The sequence below is a fragment of the Gymnoscopelus microlampas genome (genome assembly GCF_963454915.1).
Source record: "Gymnoscopelus microlampas genome assembly, chromosome: 4".
Lineage (NCBI taxonomy): Eukaryota > Metazoa > Chordata > Actinopteri > Myctophiformes > Myctophidae > Gymnoscopelus > Gymnoscopelus microlampas.
The window spans coordinates 17,157,272-17,182,714 of record NC_139941.1 but is presented as its reverse complement, the minus strand read 5'-3'; the positions used below and the strand labels follow the sequence as shown (position 1 = coordinate 17,182,714).

Below are 25,443 nucleotides of genomic sequence, written 5' to 3'. Positions count from 1 at the left end.
TGTCCTAACCCACAGTAAGCATGACAAAAGCCCTTTCAGTGCACATGGTAATGTGAAACATGCTTAAATCCCAATTGTATGCTACGTGACCACGACCAAGAGGAATCAAAACAAGTGAGCTCTTCCCCTCCCCTTTACATGTGCCCAACAGACCACATACAGTATACTACAAATGACTAGTCATGTGTGCTGAATAATCTGCCATAGTGGGAAGCATGGGTAAGAGAGGGAGTGAGCAGCAAGGTAATATTATGTCTCAACGAAACGTCCATAGTATACATATTAGTTTCAGACCTGACAAATATTGCACAATGCAGCTTTAAATACTCGTACTACACACACACCTTTAGGCTTTGATGAAAGATGAAGCCCAGGAAGAGCACCCACGGAAAACAGGACAGTGTTGTGTGGCAGTGTGGGAACGTGGTCAATATCATGAAATTGAATTAAGTGTTAATGACGCTGCCGACTAACCCCGTTACCAAACATCTGTACTGGGACTCTATTACATGCAGTTTCCAAGCTTCACACCACCGGGATCTAGCAGCAGCGCAAGGCTTTAGCCATCTTTTGAAATCATCATTAAAAGCAGTACGCATGAGCACATCTGTCGGAACGGGGGGTGGGGGGGCGCGGGCCTTAAGCGTAATTCTCCTCGTCATCCAAGACAGCATTCCCATATTAGACATGCTAAACCAGATCACTGCAGAACATTAAGCCTGACAAGAGTGCTTTAATATTTGATGGGCTCTGCCACCGCGGCATAAACCCACCAAACTACCGCAGCACCAGCTATACTGAAAATTCTCTAATATATTTTTTCAAAAGTCGGTCTTCCGTCGTGTAGCATGAAGGGCAACAAGAAAGAAAGGCTGAACACTTTCGGCAGAGAGGCTTGAGGGGAGATGATACAGTGGATTGGGTAAAGGGAGAGGGATATACGAATGCACTCACTGACACTTTCAACGGGTTACACTAGATGAGACGCCCGGTGAAGGCTGTAAATGACATTTCCACCAAAATATTCTCAACATTCTGCAAAAGCGTGTCTGACAGTTTACAAGGCAAAGTGAAAGATGGGCCAGTCAACTATAGTATGAAAGGCAGAGCATGAAAACAGATAAAGTCATCACAGGCCTAGTAGGAAGCTAGCTCCAAGACATATATGGTTGCATCTGTCATGGGTCTTTTCCTTCATCAGTAATGCAGGTAAACTTGTTAACTGATATCCATCTAGCCCCCGGGCAAGGTGCGGGGGGACAAAGCGAAAGTCAAACTCTGGTGAAAGAATCAAACACTGAATAATGACTAGGGCAGAGAAAGCGGTCCCTAGAGCACGGGTATCAGTGCTAATTAGAATAGGCCTGGGTTCTCTGAGGCCACGCGCACTGGCCTCCGTCTCTTCTGGTCGTTCTTAAATTAGACATTTCAGGATTCAACTGAGACTGAAGATGATTGCATCAGGAGCTGCACCACATCATAAGCGCTGTGAAGCAGGAGCTAAGATGGCCATATGGAGGTCACCCCTACTGAAAAACTAGTGGGGGTGACTACTAACTTTACTACTGCAGTAGAGGATAGAGGAAGTATCGGTATAGTCCACTGCACAGTTGAGAGCTGCAACGCGCCTCTCACATCCCAGACACATGGTCCAAAGAAACGTGTTTCGTCCATGAACAAGCTTTGTGATGGTGGTTTAGGAGATACGCCTCCATTCCACTTTTTTCTTCTAAATCATAGAAATGGGGTCCTAAATATAAACAGTCTTTGAGGGAAGTTTAGATAGAGGAAAGGCGAAACAGCTGTGGGGGGAGCCATCCCCCCCACCCCCCTCTCCTTCATATCTCAAACTTTTATTCACACCCAGATTATCCAAAGCCCTTTACAGAGCAGCCAGTGTGCAGCGATTAAGCCTGTTGCCTGGGTTTAAACCTCCTCCCCCTCTGATGTCAGCTCTGCCGGCTGCTTCGGCACGAGCCCTGCCCCAGCCTGCCACCCTTCACTACTTTCTCTGACAATCACATCAGCCACTTGTCAGGAGCAGCTGATTTGCCCCCCCGCCTCCCCCCAGCCCACTGTGGCATCATTTGACGCACACGCACACACAGTCACACACTTTAAGGGATTTGAGCATTTTTACCAAGAAGACAAGCCGAGTCTGTGTGACCACTCTCATCATGGCTCTATAAAAAGACTGAGCAATATGCTGGACACGATGGCCTCAGCTTGGCTAAACGAAAGCAAGCAACATCATTTGACAGGCCCACCATTCCATAAAGACATGGTCATACAGTACTTCTGCAGACAGAAGTAGAACATGTGTCACTTTTGCACCACATGTTGACTGATAGTCTTATCAGTTAAGTGCCTGCTAACCTTGAGCACATTACCGCCTAGCCCTGTCTGTCTAGAAAGCTATAAGCCATAGTTACGTCACAATGTGTATTGGTAAATCATTGCAGGGTCCTGCAAAAAAAAGTTCTAAGGGTTATCTTAAATACATAAATCACAAATCCAAACAATATAGCAGGCATTGACTTAGGACCTAAGACAATGCCTGCTATATTGTTTCGATTTGTACCTAAGTCTTAGGTAACTACTTCTACTGAGGCCAGGTATACACTATTTTCTCTCATGTGCAACAACACTAATTATGTTGCCTATCACTTTTGCTTTCAATACCTTGATCTTACATAAGTATAAGTGAAGTGGACTGCCTTCACAAGTGCTGAGTCGTGTACTATAAATCATTATCACTATTGATATACACCAATAAGGAACTGGACTTTATTTTTGTTTTACTTCCTCCTAGGTCATTGTTCGTGATGATACTGTATGAGGTATTGATGCCAAGGTGAACAAGTGATAGTGATAGGTATGCATGATAATCCAGTCTTGCTCAAAACTACAGGGAGACCATACTGTCAACCACAAAAGCATAACACGAAAAATAAAACCATGAACTGACCTGAGGAATGTCTTCTAATGTCATAATAAATATATGATTTTGTAACGTTCAGGAATAAAAACACAATATACGTCTGATGGCTCTCACTCATGCGCTCTACACAGAGAGGGATGAGGATGACATCATGTTAGGTCAGCTTGGGCATTATAGTATTTCAGCTGGGTACATCTGCCATCATGTTTTACCTATATTTACTTTTCGTGCGGACAATAAAACATAACAGACCAGCTTGTAATAATAATAATAACAACAACAACATGAGCATTCACGTTAGAATATAAATGATTAAAACGACAGATCCAAGACACATGAAGCGTGTAGCCTATGTTGTTGCAAATGAAAACAAAAACCCTTCTTTTAATCGGTCGGCACAGAAGCAAAAAAAAAAAAACATGAAATACGCGAGATTCTATTCGGCTTGGTGAACACGTGAAATGCAAACGCACCGTGGTGACATTCCGTGTCCCGTATGGTGGACGTTGTATCGCCTTGTATTACCGAGGAGGGCAGTGAGCCCGTTCGTTGTGGAGGTTCATTGATGGCAGCTTCACTCACACACACACAACACACCGTACTAGAGATCTAGCTGCCATGGGAAACATTGCAGCTGCGCTACACATCGTATACATGGAGGTCTCTACACTACACTACACTTACACATTATGGCAATACAAAAAGCCTTGGATCAAGGCTATCATAGATGTATTTTATCGATTTTTACATTTTTATATCTAGGATATGTACGAAAGTAAAAGTCAGACTCGATAAAATACATCTAGTCTTGATCCAAGGCTAACCACTACACTACACTTACACATTATGGCAATAAACAAGCTTTTATAGGCAAGTTGGCATTGTGTTTTTTTGCTTTCGATCTCAAAATCAAAACAATCAACAACACTTATTTACAAGCTGTCACCTGTCATTTGTTCCTACTCACCCGTGAGAATATGTATCCCGTCTTATTATCCGTTCGCAGTAATAAAGGAATAATAATAATAATAATCCAACTGTCAGCGTGAATCAACGTGTGCAGGTGCACACTCAACCTGCTGGTAGTACTTTGCCCAGTTGAACAGAACCTACGCACTTAGCTGGAATATTATCTGCCGATGCTTCTTCTACTACTGCTTGCTTCGTTTATACTCTGCCGTCAGACGGTGTCGCTTCGTCGACAAGAACTGATATACAAGCTATAGTTGGCTTGTAGCGGGTCAGCTCTGGTCGGCGAGCGACGAGAGTTCTTATCAGTCACCACACATCTTTTATTTTAAAGACGTTGTTCCCCGTAGAACGCACTGCCGCCAACTGACCAAAAATAACACCAAAGGAACGGGGCAGCGACGTTATTTTAAACTTGAACGACAAAAACTATGATTTTTTTGTCGTGAAAGTGACATTTCATGTCACTTGTGTATTCGTCTTGAAACGACAACACACTCACACACACACTGACACACACCTATCGAAGCCATGAAGAGAGAGGAGGAAGTGTCATTCCTGTCAGTGAATACCAAAACGCTCGCCCCAAAACACAGTCGCCCCGGGGCAAATGCGGCGACTAACCACCTGGTATAAAATTCCTAAATGTAACTTAAGTAAACTATGCCTAAACCTAACCTTGTTCCTAAACTTAACCTCAGTAAAACTATGCCTACCCTAACCTTATTCCTAAATGTAACCTCAGCAAACTATGCCCAAACGGACCCGACTTTATTTCTAAACATAACTTCAGTAATCTATGCCTGAAGGGAGCGAGCGTGTTTTGGGGCGGGCCTTCCGCTTACCCTGTCAGTGGCACGCACACACAGCAAAATGCTACTGTATAATATAACGGTTAAATAATGCAAACAAGCAAAGCAAAAAAATTATGCCACATCATCATTCACGAAAGCGAATAATACTTTTACCTGTGCCGCTGAAATGTCGTGTCAAGAACTATAAGGTCCCGCGTTCATTTAAAAGTCCCAACTTGACGAAGAAGACGTTCGGTGCCGACTTTAGTGAAGTGTGTATGTGTGTCAGTGTTGCCAGGTTTAGAGAGAAACAAGCAACCGGGTCTATGAAAACAAGCGCAAAAGAAGCGAGCGCTTCGCCCTTTAACATATTCATTGGCTATATGGAAATATCCAAGGAAATATCCAAGCTAAAAAATAATCTTGCAAGATTTTTTTTTAAATTAGGAACATTTTTGAAACATTGAAACAACACAAATCTGGCACGGGGGTCCCTGGCACAAAACATTTCTGATGGGGGTCCTTGGACAAATACATACAATTTGGGGGTCCTCGATATGAAAATGTTTGAGAACCACTGGTGAAAACAACATTTGGAAACAACAAGCCCAAAAAAACGCAACTACCAATATTTTCAAGTAACTTTACAGAAAAACAAGCCCAATGTCGCTTATAGTAAGCGGACATGGCAACGCTGGAGCCGACTGTCTTCTTGTCTGTCATTCGAGGACTTCCTGGATGAGCAGCGTTATATACTTCCCTCGTACGGCGGGAGTCGCGCGCCGAAAACAGACGCTCTACAAGCTCACAACTCGTGGCAAAGGCGAAGGGTTGTGAGCTTGTAGGTCGGCTGTTTTATGGGGCGCGAGCCGCGCGACACCGTCGTACGACAGGTTCCAGTGTTTGACAGCTCATTTTGACAGGCGGCGCAAATAAGTTCTGTTCTGATAAGAAGTCTCACACCTCATGATGTATTTTGGTATTGATAACGAAACTATTATATTTGGTTAATATATTTGGACAGGGTATGGAGATAAAAATATAATAATAATAATAATAATAACTGCAGCGAGGAATCATTTTCACTGTCTGGGTTTTTTATGAAACGTTTAGTTTTCTAGTTTATGGCAAATTGTTATTAAACGTGTGTAGGTACCGATATATTATAACTTTATGGTCAGGTCGGTACCTGTTCTTTTATAACTATGGTAATGTACTACCGAACTGTCGCTTGTTGCAACCGTAATGCCCCACCACAGCATACTAAATGCAATCCTGCCATCTAGTGTTGGATTTATGAATTTCAGCCATGGGATCCCCTTTTTAAATGCCAATACAACCTGTGGGGGTTAATCCATACAGTTAGGGTTAATCAGACTAATCAATTTAGTTGATTATTAAAATAAAATCTATTCCTTTTTTGCTTTGATTCATTGATGCATAAAAAATATAAAAATATAAAAATTGTGCTTCTTGAGTATTCGATTAACGGTACTAATGCCAGAATGTATGCTCAGGGCAACCCTTTAAATAACGTTTACATCCACGGCACCCCTGAATTACATTGTTACTTTATAGCACCTACTACGGTAAGTAAATATGTAAATCTTTCCCCCTGAGATACAGTAAGTCACAAGGAAAACTTGAGAGAATATCTGTTTCCATTAGACAGATTGAAAATGACTTTATACTATGCCAAACAGACAGACAAAGGGACCAAGTCCACGGCCAGGCCATCAGGCTGCTTAACAGGCACTGAGCCCTCTCGCCAAGTAAGTCTAAAGCAGGATTTATACTTTGGTGTATGGCTGTGTTGCATGCTGAAAATAGCAGATCTACAAGCTTACAATGCATCACGCATGCAACTCGTTGAGCTTGTAGATTGGCTATTTGCAGCACACACCACCATCATACCACTTAGCATAAATTAAGCATTATTCTCCCATTACTTTGGTTCTATGACTATGTATATATGACTGTGGATACTCATACACTTTATGAATATTTTATTCTCTGCTGCTCCGTCTTTAATGCATTATGTATATTTGATATTTTTACACTAGAATTTATTTTGAATTTCACCCTCTCTTTTATACCCGTCTGGGTTTTTTTGGGAAATGAGTAAAAAAATACATCAAATGTTTTTTTGTAATTATTCCTTGTATTATACAACATACTGTGCCAACCCCCAGTTTGGACCAGCCCCATGCCCTCTTAATTAAATAACAACCAGTCAACCACCATGTGAGTGCTAAACACATTTATTATAAATGATCAGGTAATTGACAGCAATGATTTGTTATTCAGTTAGAATGGCAGAACAGTGCTCTGAAATGTTCTTTAGCTAGCTCAAACAAGGCTTTAATATTGTTGGGGTTTTGTTGCTTGCTAGCAAGTATGGGAATTTCCAAATGACCCAAACACCTGCCTGGGAATTCCTAGTGCTGAGTGCTCCATAAGCGAAGTCTTTTCATGTAGCTTTGACTTTTTATTTTCCGGCAAGTTGTTCGTAGAGTTTGGGAACATAGTCGTCCCACTCGGCCTGGTAGCAGGTTCCGGCCACAGGGGCTCCCAGCCCGTACTTCTTTCTGAAGACCTGGATCTGGAACTTGCCACGGTTGTCTCCGGAGCGGTTGGTCAGGACGGGCTCCGTGCAGGTCAGGCTTCCTGACTGTTCATACACCAGCCACACATACCTGTGCAGACCTGAGAGGGTAGCAGAGAAGAGGCTTTGTTTTCAACTGTTCAGCAGCATATGGCGCATATCCAGGTTTTATAACGCAGCTCAAAATTGATGTCAGAAAGAATAAGGAACAAGTAGTACAATCCTCATTATTGTAATGTTTTACTCTAAGGTTACATTTGTACGCTCTCTCCAGTTACAGATGGATAAACGAAAACGGAGGATTTTACAGTGTATTGCTAAATAAGTATGGACACAGTGCATACACAAATAGAATGGTTGCACAACCTTCAAACAAAAATGCACCAACAACAGATTTGGATTCCACTATGGCCTACAGCGCATATACATAGACTAACTGCTCTGTCCACAACAAAAGACAGAAGAGTCAAAAGTCTTTTCATCTATTAAGGTGATTAATTCATTTATTATCAAGGGGATGGATAGATTGAGGGGAGGAGACCAATTGTCAAGGCATTTTAAGCAGCAACAGCAACAAAACAAAGATATTTGCAGTATATGAAGCTCAGAATTCTGGACAATCATCCAAATAGTTGTAAAACAAACGGATAATATACATATATCCGAGTAATTATGAAAAATACCATGTATCATAACATTTAGGAGTATACAGCGGTGTCATGGTGATTTTTTTACTGGCAGGACGGTACTTTAATCTACGTTCTAGCGTGCACTGTACCGTGCAGTACCTTGCACGTGAAAAAAAGACTGGCCACACGCCGTCCTAGTACGTCCTACTCTGTGTGGCCTCCATGACACCACTGGGAGTATATTTATATGCATATACCTCACTTCAGATACATTTTGGATTCACGGGGCATGCTGGTAGGTCACTGGACATTGCGTTGACATTATCACAACTTTCCCAGCTTGATTGCAGCTGGGCACCTATATGGCATGTCCTTCAATCATGCCTCTGCCCTCACTTTCCTGTCCTCAGTTTACTATTCTACTGTATCTAAATAAACCAAAACTACAAATATTTCAAGGGGGGGGGGGATTCTGGGTTCATACTGAACATGGTGTTTGGCTAAACGTTTTGCAGTATGAATATTGTGCTGTCCCACCACCATCTTCTATCCTTAACTTATACTTGACTGTGTGCTAAATAGCCAATCTACAAGGTCACAGCACGTCGCAATGTGACATGTTGTGAACTTGTAGATCGGCTATTCTCGCCACTAGACAACACCAACTAAGTATAAATCAGGTTTCACTGTATATGCATGTCTACTCAATGCAGTTTTCTTACCAGTGCCTTTGGGCGGACCAGAACCAACGTAGTCGGACATGACACAGCCACTGGACACGTCGTTCCCCTTCATGTTGACCACCAGAAAGTGATGCCACTCCCTTTAATGAAGAGAAAGCACTATTGTTTATCATAGATGCAGTCAATACATTTTCATCATAGGTAAAGATGCTCCTCAATGTCCCAATGTGCTGTGGTATCCATAATACTCAAGACTTTTTGCCCCACAACATGGTACCATACTAGCCACAAGCAACTTATAGGCTATCCAACCTCCAAGTTGCAATTCCGTCCATTGACAGCCGCATTCATGACACAGAAAAGTCCTATCTGACTGTATTAAATGAAGATAAACTCACTAATATTTCATTTTTACAGATAGCTTGGGTAAACCTCTGTGTCCCTTTCAAGCCATTGTTTAAAACAATATACTCCATTGTCATCAGTTACTCAATGTCCTGCATACCACCTAGCCTGGCGTTGCCAAACTGATCGCGTGGGATCACTCACACGTTCTCCATACCGTGGAACAAGACGCTCTCCAAAGCCAACACTTGGAAAGAATCTTATGAATTTTTATTTAGAGGTTGGATAGCCTCCAAGTTGCTTGCGGCAAAACCATGCAACAGCCCACTGGCCATTGTTGTCACTTAATGATAAATCACATGCCGTTCGCCACCAAGATGTCTGTGATTGGATTCTATGAATAGTGAGCATTGTAACATACAGCCACTTTTATTATTTTGGCTACAATGAAGTCACCGTGCAGCCTGGCTGTTTGGATCACCTGAATTTGGGGTCTTTCCTGCTGGGGGCATCGGGGTCAGTCAAGGCCAGAGTGTACAGCTTACTGGGGTCACACCCTTCCCACTCTACAGCTGTGGGCCGGTTCTGCACCTGCACATCATCAAAAACAACAACCGTGTAACAGACATGATGAGTGATGACTACTGTCCAAGTGGCCACAGATTATCGACTGTAGCCTTGGATCAAGACTAGATGTATTCTATCGAGTCAGATTTTTTGCTTTCGTATCTATACGAAAGCAGAAGTCAGACTCGATATAATACATCTATGATAGTCTTGATCCAAGGCTAAATTGACTGTAGTGCTGGAAAGAGGACAACAGTTGTCTTTTCTCTGTCTGACAGGAGCAGGCGATAGTTCGAGCAAGTTCCAACATAGGTGGCGCTCAGTGGTGGAAAGTAACTAAGTACATGTACTCAAGTACTGCACTTAACAAAAAAATAGGCAAATGTTATACTTTTACTCCACTACAATTATTTGAAAACTTCTACAAAGTAACTAGTTACTTTGTAGATTTAGATTATTATTACAAAACATACATTTACCACTTCAACCATATATAAACTTTTTCAAGTATAGATCTGCTATTTTAGAAAGATTTTTTATACATTTTAGACATAACTTGTGAAACGGGACATTCTGCAGAACGACTACTTTTACTTCTGGTCATCTAAGTATATTTTGATGCCAATACTTTTGTACTTTTACTCAAGTACATTTTGAATGCCGGACTTTTACTTGTAATAGAGTATTTCTACATTGCAGTATTTTTATTTTAGTATTTTCACTTTTACTTTTACTTAAGTAAAACACTTGGGTACTTTTTCCACCACTGGTGGCGCTGGGGAGTATCTCCGTGCAAGTCATGCATTATAAAATGTTCATTGTTGTGTCGTTGCTTTCTAACATTATGCAATCTTTATCACATCACACCCGTCTGATAGAGAACGGAGAATGTAAACACACAAAACTGCATATTTCTAAAATGGAGCAAGAGAGCACAGAAGGCCCGCTGGCTTCATTCCATCCATTGTAACGTTAGCCCAGTTAGCTTGGCTTGCTAACAGCAGCCCACACTAACCTGAGTTGGCGTGAGAACTTTGCCTAAGTCGTCGATTTCCAGCGAGTCATACTTGATGGTGAGAGCAGCTGCGGGCTTCTCTTCCACCTCTGTCAGATCCAAAGGCCCGGTCCACTTGCTCACATCCACAGGCATTGTGTTCACACACTGTAGTGTACTGAGCTAGTGTACTGACTGTGTACAATACGAACTAGAACGTGCTGCTGCTACTCCTGTGTGCTTGGCTGCTTGCTTGCAGTCAGATAGACAGAGTACTACCTAACCCTGCCACTGGAGGGCGCAGTCTGCTTGATGATGCTTCTTTTTGGCTGTTCTGAAAGTGGGGTCCAGCCTAGCCATGGTTCACATGACGCTCGTCTGTCTCTAGCGTCATGGAACCGAAAGTTCCTGGTTTTTGATTTTTTTTTACATTTACAACTCTCACATGTACATAAACGTTCAGATTTCAAATATAAAGTGCTTACTCATGAGCCACGGATGCTACAAGTTGATCCGAGCCGCGGTAAGTACCCGTATCTCCCGTATTGTTCAATAAAAAGTATTTTAATCCGATTGCCTGCCATTTTTTCCGAATTTTCTCCTATGCTTTCAACTATGCGACACTAATGGTTGGGAGGTGTATTGCACCTGATACACTACAAAAAAATTGCCGGTGATCGGATTAAAATGCTTTTTATTGAACAATACGGGAGATACGGGTACTTCACGGGTCGGATCAACTTGTAAAATCCGTGGCTCATGGGTAAGCACTTTATATTTGAAATCTGAACGTATATGTACATGTGAGGGTTGTAAATGTCAAAAAATCAAAAACCAGGAACTTTCGGTTCCATGACTGTCATGGTATGACAGTCATGTTTCAGGGCTAGGTCCAGCCCCGTACAATTTGGACTGATTTAGAAACCCATTTTTTTATCCTGTGAATTTGCTTTATTCTTTCACTCTGAAGGACCACCACCTACTGTTAGCTCCATGAACCAGGCATGATATTTCTAAGTTAAGTTGGGGTGAAATCCCAGATGATCCATTGCTAACCCCATGATAAGCCCTCCTAGGGCTGTGTTTTTTTTTTAACCCAAAACAAAATTAGCCTACATATCCCTGGGTATTAGCATACACAGTCCCCAGGACTGGATCATTTTAAATGGGGGGTCCATGTCCTAATGAGAGTCACATTGAGCACACCCTCAAATTGTGACTCTCATGCGCACTGCCCTGTCACAGTTCTACTTGACATCTAAGTCATACGTTCTACTTCTTGTCTTACTGTACCTTTAACAAGGTGGACGCAGGGTGTGGTTTATCATCTCCAGAGTTTCCGGATGAACGTGCTTTCGTAAACAATGCAGGTGTGTGTGCGAAATCTGGTACGCGATGGGGGAGATGATGATCACTATGTTGATGACCCGGTCAAATTCGTTAGGATATAACCTAGTTTTCTTGTAGCTTTTAAAGTTCATAATGGGCTAACTAGTGTCTGTGTGGAGTTCACCTGTGGATCAACTTATAGTCCCATACGGACAGACTAGTCGGACTGGTTTGGAAGGAGCCTTTTGTTCATGTTGTTGTTGTGAGTCTGTGTGAGTCTGTGTTGTTGGTCATAATTTGATCATGAAGGTTGTTGCCACGATCGCTGCGTTTCTACAGCTGTTGCGTGTGACAGGTGAGTGTGCGCTTTATAGCCAGTGGTGGAAGAAGTAGGCTACTCTACTCACTTGTCTTACTTAAGTAAAAGTCTCAATACTGCAATGCAGAAATACTCTGTTAAAAGTCCGGAATTCAAAGTCTATTTGAGTAAAAGTACAGTATTGGTATCAAAATGTACTTGAATTACCAAAAGTAGAAAGTACTCATTATGCTGAATGTCCCATTTCAAGTTTTCAAATGTATAAAATGTATAAAAATATTTTGAAAATAGCAGATCACAATGCAACCCTTTGTGAGCTTGTAGATCTGCTATTTTCAAATGGACTAAATGTAGGGCTGAAGTGGGTAATGTATGTTTTGTAATAATAATCAAAATCTACAAAGTAACTAGTAGTAGTAACTCAAGTTTTCTTGTAATTGTAGTGGAGTAAAATTACAATATGTGCCTCTGAGATGTGGAGTAGAAGTCAAAAAAATACCTCAAAATTGTACTTATGTACAGTACTTGAGTAAATGTAATGTTACTTACTTAACACTACCACTGCTTAAATTTGTTTCCATTAAAAAGGACTATACCGTCCTTTTTAGCTAAGCATTTGCTTAGCTGCACTGGTTCTATGCCTTGTGTTTTTATTTTTACTTTTATTCTTTTAAGTTGTGTATAGTTGGGGGCTGGGGGTTCTGTCAATGTATATTTTATATATATTTATATATTAGTATTTCATGTATGCAATGTTTGTCAAGGTTTTTACTCTGTAGCACTTTGAGATTTGCTTCAAGTGTACAGTAGTCTGTTATAAATAACAATAACAATTAATTCATATTATTGTTATTATTAGGATCGTTGTTGCTATTATCATTACGTAACAGACTCTACTGTACATGTTGAATGATTATTAAAACAATGCAATGTTGTGCTACAGTCTCAGGTCAAAGCGCCAACAAAACGGTCTATGGAAGTCTGGGAGGAGACCTTCTCCTTCAGTGTAATGATGGGGATGGATCACCGGTCTACACGCGATGGACGAAAGATGGACGAGAAATCATGAAGAGAGATCACTCTGCAACTGCCGCCGCCTCACCTGGACAACACCACACCATAATGGACAACGGCACGCTATGCATCCGTGCGCTCACCGTTGCTGATGAGGGCACTTACCTCTGCAATTCATCATTCAACAACAGCACCGCCACCGCTCAAACACCAGTTCAACTTCAAGTAGTCAGTGAGTATTTATAGCTGTTTTTGGCCACAGAATGTTTTAGCTGTCCACCACAAGCTTACAGAGGGATATGATGCGTGTTTTTTTTTGCGGTGTACCACCTGACTGTAAATGCCGGGCACCTCTGTGAGTTTCTACAGAAACTGGTTCTTCGGGATTAACATAACTCGCTTGTGCTTCATGCATAGCGACATAGATAGGCCTTTATTGACCCCGGTGTGGAAGTTCAGCGGGTGTCAAACACAGTATATGTAGCTACAGGTTATGAGTAGAGAGATGAGAATAAAATAGAAATAATAAGGAAATAAATTAAATAGACTTGATTCTGACCATTATCTCCACTTTGTCTGTCTGAGTTAACAGCCTAATAATATACACATTGTTCCTGTCGGGCAGAAACCTCTTACGCCCTACTTGATCATACCAACACAGCGTCACGCAAAAGCATCAAAAGTAGCAGATCTGCAAGCTCGAAAGTTTTGAGCTTGTAGATCTGCTACTTTTGATACTTTTGAATTTGAATCCTGAAAAGTAACAGTTTTGGACATAATGAGGTTTCCACCTGACAGAGATGATACATTCTGTCAAGTATGATGTGCAATCTATCACCAATAAATGTATGCATGTCATGGACATACATGATCATTGCCTACGAATAGAAATATGTACAAACTATCAAAAGTGCATATGAAAATGATGTATGCACAGTGGCACCTTAACCCTATACAACAGTGGGTACATGGATATATGTACTGTATGTATAAATTAATATAACAAGTGAATATACAATCTATAAACAATGAAACATTTACAGTAGTTATCCTTATCAGGCATCGTTATGGTTCTGTAGTGTACCAAGACCATGCATCTAACATCTCAAAGGCCATCAACCAGTGGAGAACCACTTTATTTAGTGGGATTTGGAAACTCATTTGGGAGTTTATTTTGTTGCTTTCTTTCTATAAATATATAGCCCTGCACTATAACATTGTAATAATCAAGCCTTTCTTTGCTTAGGTCACTAGTAGGGGTGCAACAGTTAATCCAACTGATCAATTTAATCAATGATATATTTAAAAAATCGATTTGAATAAAATAACAGGATTTTGGGGTCCATATTTGAAATTTCTTCTTTTCTTCCCCCAAAACACATTAAAAAAAGGCAAAAATAGCATGTAGATTGCTATTTTTATGACACCATTGAATAATGAAGTATTAGACAGGGCTTAAGTGGTAATTCAGACTGATTTAGATGTTAAAACTTCTCGATGATTCAATTAATTGAAAAAGCAATCGATTGAATAATCGCTAAGAAGATAATCTATAGTTGCAGCTATAGTCACCAGCACACTATAATGAAACAGCACTGGTTACTTAAGGCTGTGTTTTCCGTATGTGAAGAACTCCATGAGTCATTGTCATTGCACATCTATCTCTTTCAGGCGGTCCATTAAACATATCGGCATCGATCGGTCCTGCCACGGCCTTGACCAACGGGACGCTCTTCGTCAAACGAGGCGCGACCGTGTCCTTCAGCTGCTCGGCCACCTCGTATCCCTCTCAGAGCCTCTCCTGGAGCTTCAAGGGAGGCTCCTCCAGAAACGACTCCCTGGCTACAGGCACGGGATCCTCGTTGAACTTCAGGATAGAAGACATCCAGCCTGGAGCTCAGGGAGAGTACAGCTGCACAGCCCAGAACAGCCTCTCGCATACGAACACCACCTGGAGCTCCCAGCTGCTGGTCTACTGTAGGTGACTCTCATGAGACCACACAGTTAAAGCGTCATTTATACTCTCATGGATTACAGTTCTCAGTCGCCATTCATGACTGATTTCAGTCATTTGGATTCCATGGAAGTGTTAGTCAGCATGTCTTCTATGGAAGCATATGTCACGCACCAAAAATAGGGTATGTACAAGCTTAGAACGCATCGCAGATGCGTTGTAAGCTTGTACATTGCCTATTTTCGGTTATTCGTTATTTTCAGATTAAAGAGTAGGGTACTAGGGTAGGAACCCTCACAAAAACATGCAGTAATCCTGGTCTATATACTGCCTCCCCCTGGTCAGCCAGGGCGCCTGATGGAGGGAAAAAGGAACTGGGTGGAATAACGTGTTCCTTCCACGGGCTACGTCCTACCGGGGAAACTTCCCCCTGTCAGGTGATAAGAAGCGGCTTGCTAGCTCCTCATGCATTGAAGGAGGCATGAGCTCAGTTCTGGGCTCTCCCTAGGCTTGCAGAGGGAGAGTAGCGCCCAGGATTACATAGGCAATTGGCACTGGGTGAAAAAATGGGTTACAAACTTGTGGGATAAAAAAAAAAAAAGATTAAAGAGTAATTGAAATGGTCAGACTAGCGATAGAAGGTGCGGAGCGTTGTTAGCTTGTAGATCTGTTATTTTTTGGCAAGGTACGTCCTTGCAAGATGGAGTATAAATTAAGCTCTAGAGACAGACTTATCTTATGTGTTTCTAGTATATGTAGTGGCTTTCTGTGGCATAGCAACATTTTGTTGGTCATTTCAAATCTTTGTTTGTGAGAGACTGACCGTTACAAAGACAGAATCTAAAGCCCTTTTGTAGTGACAAGAGTATGAACAAAGAACATAATGAATAATTAAATCTGTACAGATGACCAAAAGTCAGTGGACACCCTTTCTAATTAGTGTGCTTTGTTCCAGTGAATGGAAACCCTAATCCTACAGCAACGATGACATTCTTATCTAGACGATAAGTGTGCTTCCAAATGTGTGGCAACAGTTTGCACACAGTTTGCCTTTTACTCATTTAGAATACCCCCCCCCCCCCCCCCCCCCCAACCTTCCTACGCTCCACACAGGAATGGTTTGTTGAGCGATCAGCACTTGACTGGTCTGTTGATCATTTAATGAAATCGATTAGTAATCGATTCCCATTTTGGGCAAAAATCTTGTCTAACATTTTCAAAATAGTGAAAATAGCCAATCTGCAAACACGTCATGATGCGTCTATCTATCTCTATCTTATGAGTCCATCTTCCCAAATACAGAATTGAAAATCAAATTAGAAATATCCAAACTAACTTCAGACAGATTTAACCCAGATCTCTTCCGTCACAGCTTCGATATTCTTCCAATTAAATTCTAATACTTAATAATCAATATTCTTCAAAAAACTATTACATATTTTAGTCTCCCCACTAAAGAAGATACAGTTATAAGGACTATTTATTGTCCAATATTGTACCAACATAGGACAAAGAACCTATTCACTGCAATTAACACTCAGCAATTTCAAAAGGAAATGTGATGAATGGATTTTGGACCCTATCCCAATATTTAGGGTAAAACAATAAAGATTTCAAGGAAATCTGGTGTAATGTGTGTATGGTCTCCGTTTTGAGTGTAACTTAGTAAAGAGAATGTTATCTTTAACTCCAGGATAGGGCTGTGGTCACTTTAATCTGATATGATGGATTGACTTCCTAAATTCCAAATTCCTGTTTCACAACAGTTTTCTTTTTTTGTCTGCCGTCTAGCCACACACACACACACACACACACACACACACACACACACACACACACACACACACACACACACACACACACACACAGGATGTTGCTTAACTCATGCATGTGATTCAGTATAGAGCCATCAGGTCTGTAATACTTATATTCTCGTTCTAATATCCTAACATTTGTCCAAAACGTGGGTCTAATGGTAGTAAAGCAAATGACGTATCGCTCTCGCTATTTAGGATGAGCACTTTTGTAGAAACCCTGTTTAGAAGTTTGAGAAAAAGGGGGGCTGAGAGGGCATGGGTGTTGCATTGACCTTATCAAGTAGGCAGGTCACAGATTGACCTCCTTCTATCGTTGTTGTCGGACAGAAACCTTGTATGTCTTTTATGGTTTTCATAAATGAATGCCTTTGTCCTATGACAGTGTTACACAAAAGTAGCAAAAATATCCAATCTACATGCTTACAAAAGTTGTGATGGGTTGTGAGTAGGAACATTTCAAAAACTTTGCCCATAACAATTTACCCAAGCTTGGGATGCCGGATTGAAAGTAGTTAAGCCTGTCAGTGGCTTTTATAAATATTTAACCAATGAAAAGTATTAAACAAGCGCTTTTGACAAAATAATAACTATATTGAATCCAGTTGGAACACAGGTTCTTTTTCCTGAAGAGTAGCGGGTTTGGACATATAAAGTTTCCACCCGACAGCAACAATATGCCAGTGGTTCTTAAAGTGGTGTCCGGGGTCCTTGAGGGGTTTCCAGGGGGTCTCCAGTAAAATTGGTTAATATAGCTTCAAAATCAGTTTAACCACTTTAACCCTATTTTACTAAGGCTGTTCTAAGGCTAATAGATGATCTACAAGGTCACAACACTACGATGTAGATCTGCTATTTTTTTTTTATATTTTGAAAAGGCTTGAAGATTTATGAAAAACTTTGAATCAATTTGAAAATCTTTAACAGCACAAATGTCGTATGGGGGTCCCTGGCAGAAAATCTTTTCAGATGGGGGGGTCCGCAGCCAAATACGTGGTGAAATCAGCTCTTTGTTTTGTCCCACCCAGATACCCCAGAAAGACACCCTGAGTGCCTGTGGAAGCTTGATGAGGACCCCGCCCATGTCCAATTTACCTGCAGCTGGCTGGGGGCTTACCCCACGCCCACACTGCGCTGGGGGGAGAACCACCAGGAGCCTGGCCATCATCTGGACGGCCATCTCTTTGTCTCCGAGCAGAACGACAGTTTGACGCTGGTGCTCAACAGAACTCTTCTGTTCGACGGAATGACCCTGAAATGTGAGGCAGAGCACCCAGCGCTTCACCCGGAACACGAGAAGAACAGCTGTCTGTTTGTCCTCGGTAAGCATGTACCTATAGATTGCATATTGCAAGCAGTGGTTCCTCGCGACACATTGTGAGGTTGTAGATCGGCTATCCTCGAATAGACGAAGTAATAAAATGGGGCTTAATTGGTTAATGCATCTTTTGTATTAATAATGAAAATGTACAAAGTAACTTATTTTCAAATAATTGTGGAATAAAAAGAGTATTGAAAGGACATACCCAAGTAAAGTAAAAGTACCTCAAAATTGTGCTTAAGTACAGTACTTGAGTAAATGTACTTAGTTACTTTCGGACACTGTCAGTAAACATGTTGCCATAACTTCAAAAACGTGTCCCATGACCAGTACAGAACGAAGATGTGTTGAATGATTTATGTACTTTCCACTTGAGTGTAAACCTCTGACCACCGAGTTTCTTTGAGACTCCCAGAAATGTCACCCACCGTGAAACCATCCTGGAAACACACACAATCATTTAATTATCGCCCTTAATTTTCTTTAATCGGTTATAAAAAAACTATATAGATTTGAATCAAATGTATTTTCAAAGATAGTGAAAATAGCAGAACTACAAACACACAATGAGATGCAACGCATTGTGAACTTGTAGGTTGGCTAGTTTCACTATCTTTGCGTGACACCGTTGTATAAAAAGAGGGCTTAAGTGTTTAATCAGACTATTTTGATTTAGTCGATTATTTTAAAAAAAATCACCTTTTTTGCATTGATTCGTTAACATGCATCTTGATTATTCGATTAACCGAATAATCACGTGTCACACTCACTAAGAACATATTTGATAGTTGCAGCCCTAATTGAGTGATTAGTTAAACTGTGGATATGTTTTGCAAATGAGACTTCTATGAGGCGTACAGCTTTCATGTAATCCTTACCCGCTATATGAACCTCCTACTAAATAGACGGCAGCCAATATCATTGACGTAGCTCCTGTTAAGGGGCTTCCACCATCTGTTTGCCGCTGTCGTGTAACTGTATGGAGGCCTACTAGAGGCTTTGATCAGCGTCCGCTCTAACTCATAGTTACATCAAGCAGTGTACACAACCATCCCAAGTTGATTGCAGTATTGAAGCAGTGTACACAGAAAGGTTGGCCACGGACACACATTTGGCCCCATGCCAAAACAAGTCAACGTTTTGGCATGGGAGCGTTTGGAGTGAACAGTGAGTGAGTCATTCAGTGCTGTAGGTCACAAGTCAAGGTTATGAAGACATGACTTGAACAATCAGAAGGAGACGAGCTATATCTGCTTTTTGCCTCACTATCTGTCGTCTTGTCTTTCTCCCAAGATGTTCCTGAACATCTAATTTAATAGGAAAAAAGCACACATTGCACATATTTATCACCTCGCACTGCATTGATTTGTTAAAAAAGGTCTACATTGTGTGGGAATTGGCCTTTTTTTTTCTATGGAACTGGATCTTTTGGGGATCTGGTTCTCTGCAATATATCTATATTTTATCGATATTGTGATATAAGACTAAAAAACAAACAACAAATGTCACATGTTAGCTACAATCCATAGGTTTTATTTATAAATGTTTTAAATGTGTTTATTTGACAGGGACAATGCCCAAAACATTGTTTCAAGTTAAGATAACATGAGACTGATGACTCATGTAGGGTTTCTATCCAAGGCTAATTTGCATAACCTGTCCCTGGTTAGGCTTTTCTACAACAGATGCAAAAAAATACTCAGTTAAAACATACAATTACAATAAACACATGAGAAGTGATCTGATTAAAACAAATGCAAAAACAACAACAACATTCCCAAAATGATCACACAATAACCCATAAAAGCAATGACATTCTTATCAGTATAAAATAATGATGTGCGTTGTCTCTCTCTCCTGACGGAGGGAGGTAATTGCAACGGTGTCCGAAGAACTACAATAAAGATTGTGGGGCGTCAAGTTTTCCGATATGTCATGCCGTCTGCTCCAAATTCCTAATTCTTCAATGGAAGTGTAGGTAGACCACCTACTAAAACTGCAGATGTTGTAGTTATATCGTATTAACATACAAGCTCACAACGCGTCGCATCGCAACGCGTTGTGAGCTTGTAGATCGGCTATTTTCAAATAGCCTAGGAATAAAATAGGGCTAAAGTGGTTAATGTATGTTTCATAATGTAATAATTTATGTCTGCAAAGTAACTAGTAACTAAAGTTTTCAAATAATTGTAGTGGAGTAAAAGTACAATATTTGCCTCTGAGATGTAGTGGAGTAGAATTAAAAGTATAGACAATTGGAAATACTCCAGTGAAGTAAAAGTACCTCAAAATTGTTCTTAAGTACAGTACTTGAGTTACTTAGTTACTTAGTTACTTTACACCACTGGTCCCAGGCTGTACCTGTACAGTGGAAAGCAATGATTTGTGTGAAGTCTGAACGCAGGCCGATGTGTGTTCCCTCTCAGAGCCTCCGTTCCCCGATGGACAGCCTCTGGAAACGGCGCTGGAGGGAACCGACAAGACCCTGACCTGCACCGAGGAACGTTCGCTGCCCCCCGCCAACACCACCTGGATGAAGACCGCCCAGCAGGTAGCACTGTCACCATCATGACATTTTAGTGTTTATTAATTGTCAAACAAATATTTGCGATTAACATGTTTTTGTTATTGAACAAAATTACATTTAATTATGTTTGCCTTTTAGGCTTCGGAAAGGAAACTTGCACAGGGCAGATATGATGAATAACTAAAATATACCAAGAAATGACTGACAATGACCTGTACCAATTGTCAAAATAAATACCGTACTATGGCCAATGGTCATTTATTTAATAATTGTATACTTTAAAACATAGTTGAAATAGCAAAATAGATAATAATAATAAGCTAATAAATAGCTAATAATTTCAGCCATTTTTGCAACAGATGAATTTATACGGCTGAATGGAAGCCATTCTGATGACGATGCAAAAATAATCACGATTATCTCCAAACAATCGGCAGGAAGCCATCGTGCCCGGGCCCAAGTACATCCTGTCTGTGGAGGGCCCCGCCCTCAAGCTGACCATCGTCAACGTCACCAAGGACGACGAGGGTCTCTACTTCTGCCGCAGCGAGAACCCCCTGGCCGTCCGCGAGCTGGAGGTCTACCTCACTGTTAAGAGTGAGTTACTTAGAAATTGAAAATGGACATTGTGAGGAAAATGTTCCTGGTCCTCAAGAGAAAAAGAGATTTTGGGTAGTTAAGCTTACAATTGGGAAGAGATTCAGGCTAGGATTATGATTAGAGGTTAGGGGTAGAGATTGGTGTTGGAATTATGCCTGATTTATACTTGCACAACTGTGTTGTGCACTGAAAAATAGTACGTCTACAAGCTCACAACGGATCGCAGTGCGACACGTTCTGAGCTTGTAGAGTGGCTATTTTCGGCTTTAGGGTTAATAATGGCAAAAAAAATCCATTTATAAAACTGCCATCCTAAAATGTTGATGTCTTCACAAGTATAGTAATAAAAATGTGTGGGTAAGGGTGTGTGAGATGGAAAGCTCTCAAACATGGTCTCTGACTGGCAAGTGCAAACACCCACAAAATGCCACTTTTCCAATCTTCTTTACATGCTGTACAGTAGGTCTGCTTGTGCATGTGTTTGCAGAGCAGTCAAGTCAAGTGAAATATATTTATAAAGCACTTTTCATACAACAGGTGCAGACTCAATGGATTAACACCGGCATTCAATCAGTCATTTTGTTACAGCTGCAGAACATGCACGGTTGGCCTTGTTCAGAAAACAGACACGTTGACACAGTACAGCAGGATCTGGAACGTGTCAAAGTAACATAATTGATTATTTCCGGGTCTTATAGAAGGGTCTGTGATTGACATAAGACATGAAAGAAGTAGAACTAGTTCGGTCGGGCCATTATTTGACTTTTTTTTTTACCAGTATTGGCAGTTATGCAGCTGATGATTTTTTTTACCACTTTCAACCTGGCATCCCTATTTTGGGCATGTCATAATGGGTGAAAATGTATATGTTCAAAAATAGAACTACAAGTTTACAATGTGCGTTGTGAGCTTGTAGATTGGCTATTATTGGACATTATTGACTAGAGTCTAAGCTCTAAGTGGTTAAAATAAAGTTCAGTTTGTATACATTTTTGTATCTTCCGTTTTTTTTTTTGTTTTTTTTGTAAAATATTTATCGACATCGGAACCAAAACTCTGGCATGGAGCCGGGCTCTAGAATGAACTCACTGTCACAAAACCTAATCATACATATGAGTGAAGGCAACACAAAGCCAGTCAATACAGGACAGGTTGCAGCTCACCCCCTCCCGGAATGTTGACCAACCTGTCGGCTCTCTTTACTTACACAATACACGTGTGCACATGCACATTCATATCCCTTTTTCTGTGTGTTGCTTTGTCTCTACAGCTTCCGCTCCGTATTCGGGAGCGATCATCGGAATCTTTCTGGCTGCGTTGATCGTAGGCTCAGGCATCATCATAGCTAAAACGCTCTACTCCAGCCGGGACCGAATTTGCCTGGGTAAGGTGGCCTAACTTGCACCCCATGATCCCTGGCCTGTGGTGGAAAGTAACTAAGTACATTTACTCAAGTACAGTACTTGAGTATTTCCATTTTTCGACTTTATACATCTACTCCGCTACATCTCAAAGGCAAATATTGTACTTTGTTACTCCACTACAATCATTTGACATCTTGACATTCTTGGTTTAGAATATTAATAAATATACATTAACCACTTGTGCCCTATTTTATAATTAGGCTATTCGAAAATAGCTGATCTTCAAGCTCACAGCGTGTTACATCGCTTGTGATCTTGCAAATCTGCTATTTTCTAAAATGTTTTACAAATCTTGAACATTTTTGAAAATAATTGTGAAATGGGCCAAAGTGCAAAGTTATTGGCATCAAAATGTCCTCACAGTTCCAAAGTAACAGTCCTCAAGAATGGCCCATTTCACAATCTTATTAGTGGATTGTAATTAGTAATGTATTCATGAGTTAATCTCTTTAATGTTGCAGCTGGTAAAGGTGGGGCTGATTACTTTATGTGCTGCCGGGTAGCTTAATTTATTATAATAATGAATTGCTTATTTTATGTATGAATAATCACAATCTGCAAGGTTAGTTGTGGAAATTATAAAACGCACTTTAATAATTTCATAGAGTGAGTACGTAGCCTATTGTGTATTCATCTTTTTGTTTTGTCATTGTTATGCAAAAATGTATTAATCAAAAAGTCACCAACAAACTTGATTTAACAATTGCTATTCATATTTCCATTGCAGGGAGCATCTTCGGGTGAGTTCCTCACATTTACTAATGCAATACATAATATATAATATATAATACATGATATTAGGCATTATTCCTATGAAAGATCAAATAACATCATACCATGCTAGTTTTGTTACCAAGCAACATTCCTCCTTCTAGCTACCTAGTTCACCTGCAGTATTCTATACAGTAAAATATTTAGTGTTCATGTAATTAACACTGAGTGTGTACAAATGGAACCAAATGGACCCTTGTTGGTCTGTGTGTAAATCTCAGAGTTAAATTAACCCTCTATGTAACATCCTAACTGACCATCTGGTTCTCTAGGCAAGTGGAGGATGATACGGGAGATGTACTGAGCCTGGTGGAGTCAGAAGAGGAGGAGATATTTCAGGACACGGTGCCCAGGCTCCCCCCTCTGACCAATGGAAACCACACAACGCTTGTCCAGATACACCGCATCCCATCTAGTAAGACACTGTTTCGCAAACAATGGGTCAAGGACCCATTTTTATGGGTCGCGAGTAAATATCCCTTTTTTCATGTTCCCTACTATTATTATTATTATTATTTTATTTAAAAAAAATCAAAACATTTTTTTTTCTTCAGAAATACATACATTTTTGACAAATAAAAAGAGTGAAAATAGCAGATCTACAACATTGGCTGTTGTAAATAGACGATTTTGTAGATCGGCTTTTTTTGATCTGTCATTTTTTAAAGACTTTTTAAGACTTAATTTGGTTAATAATGTACAAATTGATCCTTTGGGTCTCGAGCTGAAATGGTTTGGGAACCCCTGTAGTAAGACACAACACAATGCCAATGATTTTTTTTCGCAGTACGATTTATTATTGTGAAATATGAAACGGAATTATAAAAAAAATCTTTTGTGTATTTAGGTGAACATGAGGACACAGAAGTTGCTGAGACAAGCCTGCAGCGGCAAGAAGATAAAGTACCGACAGAAGAAGCAGCAGATCTTGTAACATTTTAGTATCGTGTGGAAAATGATCTTTTAAAGGCAAATACCTTTTAATTGCTACGAGACTGTGAACAGAATTGGTGGGAGTTGTGTGTAAAGAATAATAATTTACTGCAAGTCTTCTTTTTTAAATACGTTTTTATAAGTGTATTGCTATGATTGGTAGTGTGTGCAGATATTTGAATGTGGTGTTCTAATGTTTAGGACCATAAAAATGAGTTGTTTTAAAAAAGTGGTGAATGCATCTATCTGTTGGCTTTTACAAACATCACATCATTCAGAATCCCAAGTGTGGGCTGGGTGCATTAGCTATGCTGTAATATTTCTTGTTAACATTGGTGCAAGGACATATTTGCACTGATGTAATGGCATAAGTGAGTGATTCTCAAGGTGTTTCATTTCAAGGACCCCCAGTTTGAAACGCATTAGGCAACAAACCCCCATTTGATACATTATTATTTATTATTATTATATTTTTTTCCTGGGACCCCAATACACTGTAAAATCCTCAGTGCTTATTTGACTCTGAGACGGTACAAATGGAACCAAATGGACCCTTCAGAGCTACAGACACAAAAGGGTCCATTCTGACCCTTTTGTCCCCGGACCTGACATTGACAAACTGCCATAAGTGTAACACCGACATTGAACACGGTCTTAAATTAAGTGCAGTGTGACCGAAGAACATATTAGTCAACAAAAAACATGCATGATTACATACTGAGCATTTTATTCAGTCACAACATGCAAATAGGCAGCAAGTGTCTTTGTGTTTTCCCAGCTGACAGGGGCAAGAATTTGCAAATAAAATGTACTGTTCCATTCCATGGATGAGTTCACAGAGAGGGCTAGGTGTAAAGTTACAACATTGCAATTGCAGACTGTTCTCGTAGATGGTCAATGGCAGAGCGAG

General features: G+C 40.5%; 3 protein-coding genes across 4 annotated transcripts in view; 1 reads left to right on the top strand and 2 right to left on the bottom strand.

Annotated features, from left to right (window-relative positions):
- taok3a (TAO kinase 3a) overlaps positions 1-4,999 on the bottom strand; it is a 95,374-nt gene extending 90,375 nt beyond the window's left edge. Inside the window, exon 1 of one of the 2 annotated variants that reach the window (XM_084054042.1) lies at positions 4,879-4,999. The gene's annotated coding sequence lies outside the window, so the exon portion shown is untranslated. Of the gene's footprint in view, positions 1-3,908; positions 4,290-4,878 lie in introns of those variants that run through there. The other variant, XM_084054043.1, reaches the window with a different exon arrangement.
- A 1,950-nt stretch (positions 5,000-6,949) lies between these two features.
- Positions 6,950-10,780, bottom strand: pebp1 (phosphatidylethanolamine binding protein 1). The gene is made up of 4 exons (XM_084055077.1): positions 10,549-10,780; positions 9,448-9,557; positions 8,661-8,761; positions 6,950-7,410 (listed from the first exon to the last, which is right to left on the bottom strand). Exons 1-4 carry the CDS (start codon positions 10,681-10,683, stop codon positions 7,193-7,195), a joined length of 564 nt encoding a protein of 187 aa, XP_083911203.1. The 5' UTR covers positions 10,684-10,780; the 3' UTR covers positions 6,950-7,192.
- A 1,059-nt stretch (positions 10,781-11,839) lies between these two features.
- Positions 11,840-24,762, top strand: vsig10 (V-set and immunoglobulin domain containing 10). Its single transcript, XM_084054312.1, has 10 exons — positions 11,840-12,211; positions 13,119-13,421; positions 14,861-15,166; positions 17,986-18,279; positions 20,705-20,829; positions 21,243-21,402; positions 22,676-22,789; positions 23,557-23,569; positions 23,873-24,015; positions 24,448-24,762. The coding sequence occupies exons 1-10, from the start codon at positions 12,160-12,162 to the stop codon at positions 24,540-24,542; spliced, it is 1,605 nt and encodes a 534-aa protein (XP_083910438.1). The 5' UTR covers positions 11,840-12,159; the 3' UTR covers positions 24,543-24,762.
- The last annotated feature ends 681 nt before the right edge of the window (positions 24,763-25,443 follow it).

Coding starts and splice junctions, on each gene's coding strand:
- pebp1 (XM_084055077.1), bottom strand. CDS start 10,683: ATGCCTGTGGATGTGAGCAAGTGGACCGGGCCTTTGGATCTGACAGAG. Junction 8,762..9,447: donor AGGAAAGACCCCAAATTCAG/GTGATCCAAACA, acceptor TCTTCATTAAAG/GGAGTGGCATCACTTTCTGG. Junction 7,411..8,660: donor TGGTCCGCCCAAAGGCACTG/GTAAGAAAACTG, acceptor CTACCCTCTCAG/GTCTGCACAGGTATGTGTGG.
- vsig10 (XM_084054312.1), top strand. CDS start 12,160: ATGAAGGTTGTTGCCACGATCGCTGCGTTTCTACAGCTGTTGCGTGTG. Junction 18,280..20,704: donor CAGCTGTCTGTTTGTCCTCG/GTAAGCATGTAC, acceptor GTTCCCTCTCAG/AGCCTCCGTTCCCCGATGGA. Junction 20,830..21,242: donor GGATGAAGACCGCCCAGCAG/GTAGCACTGTCA, acceptor AACAATCGGCAG/GAAGCCATCGTGCCCGGGCC.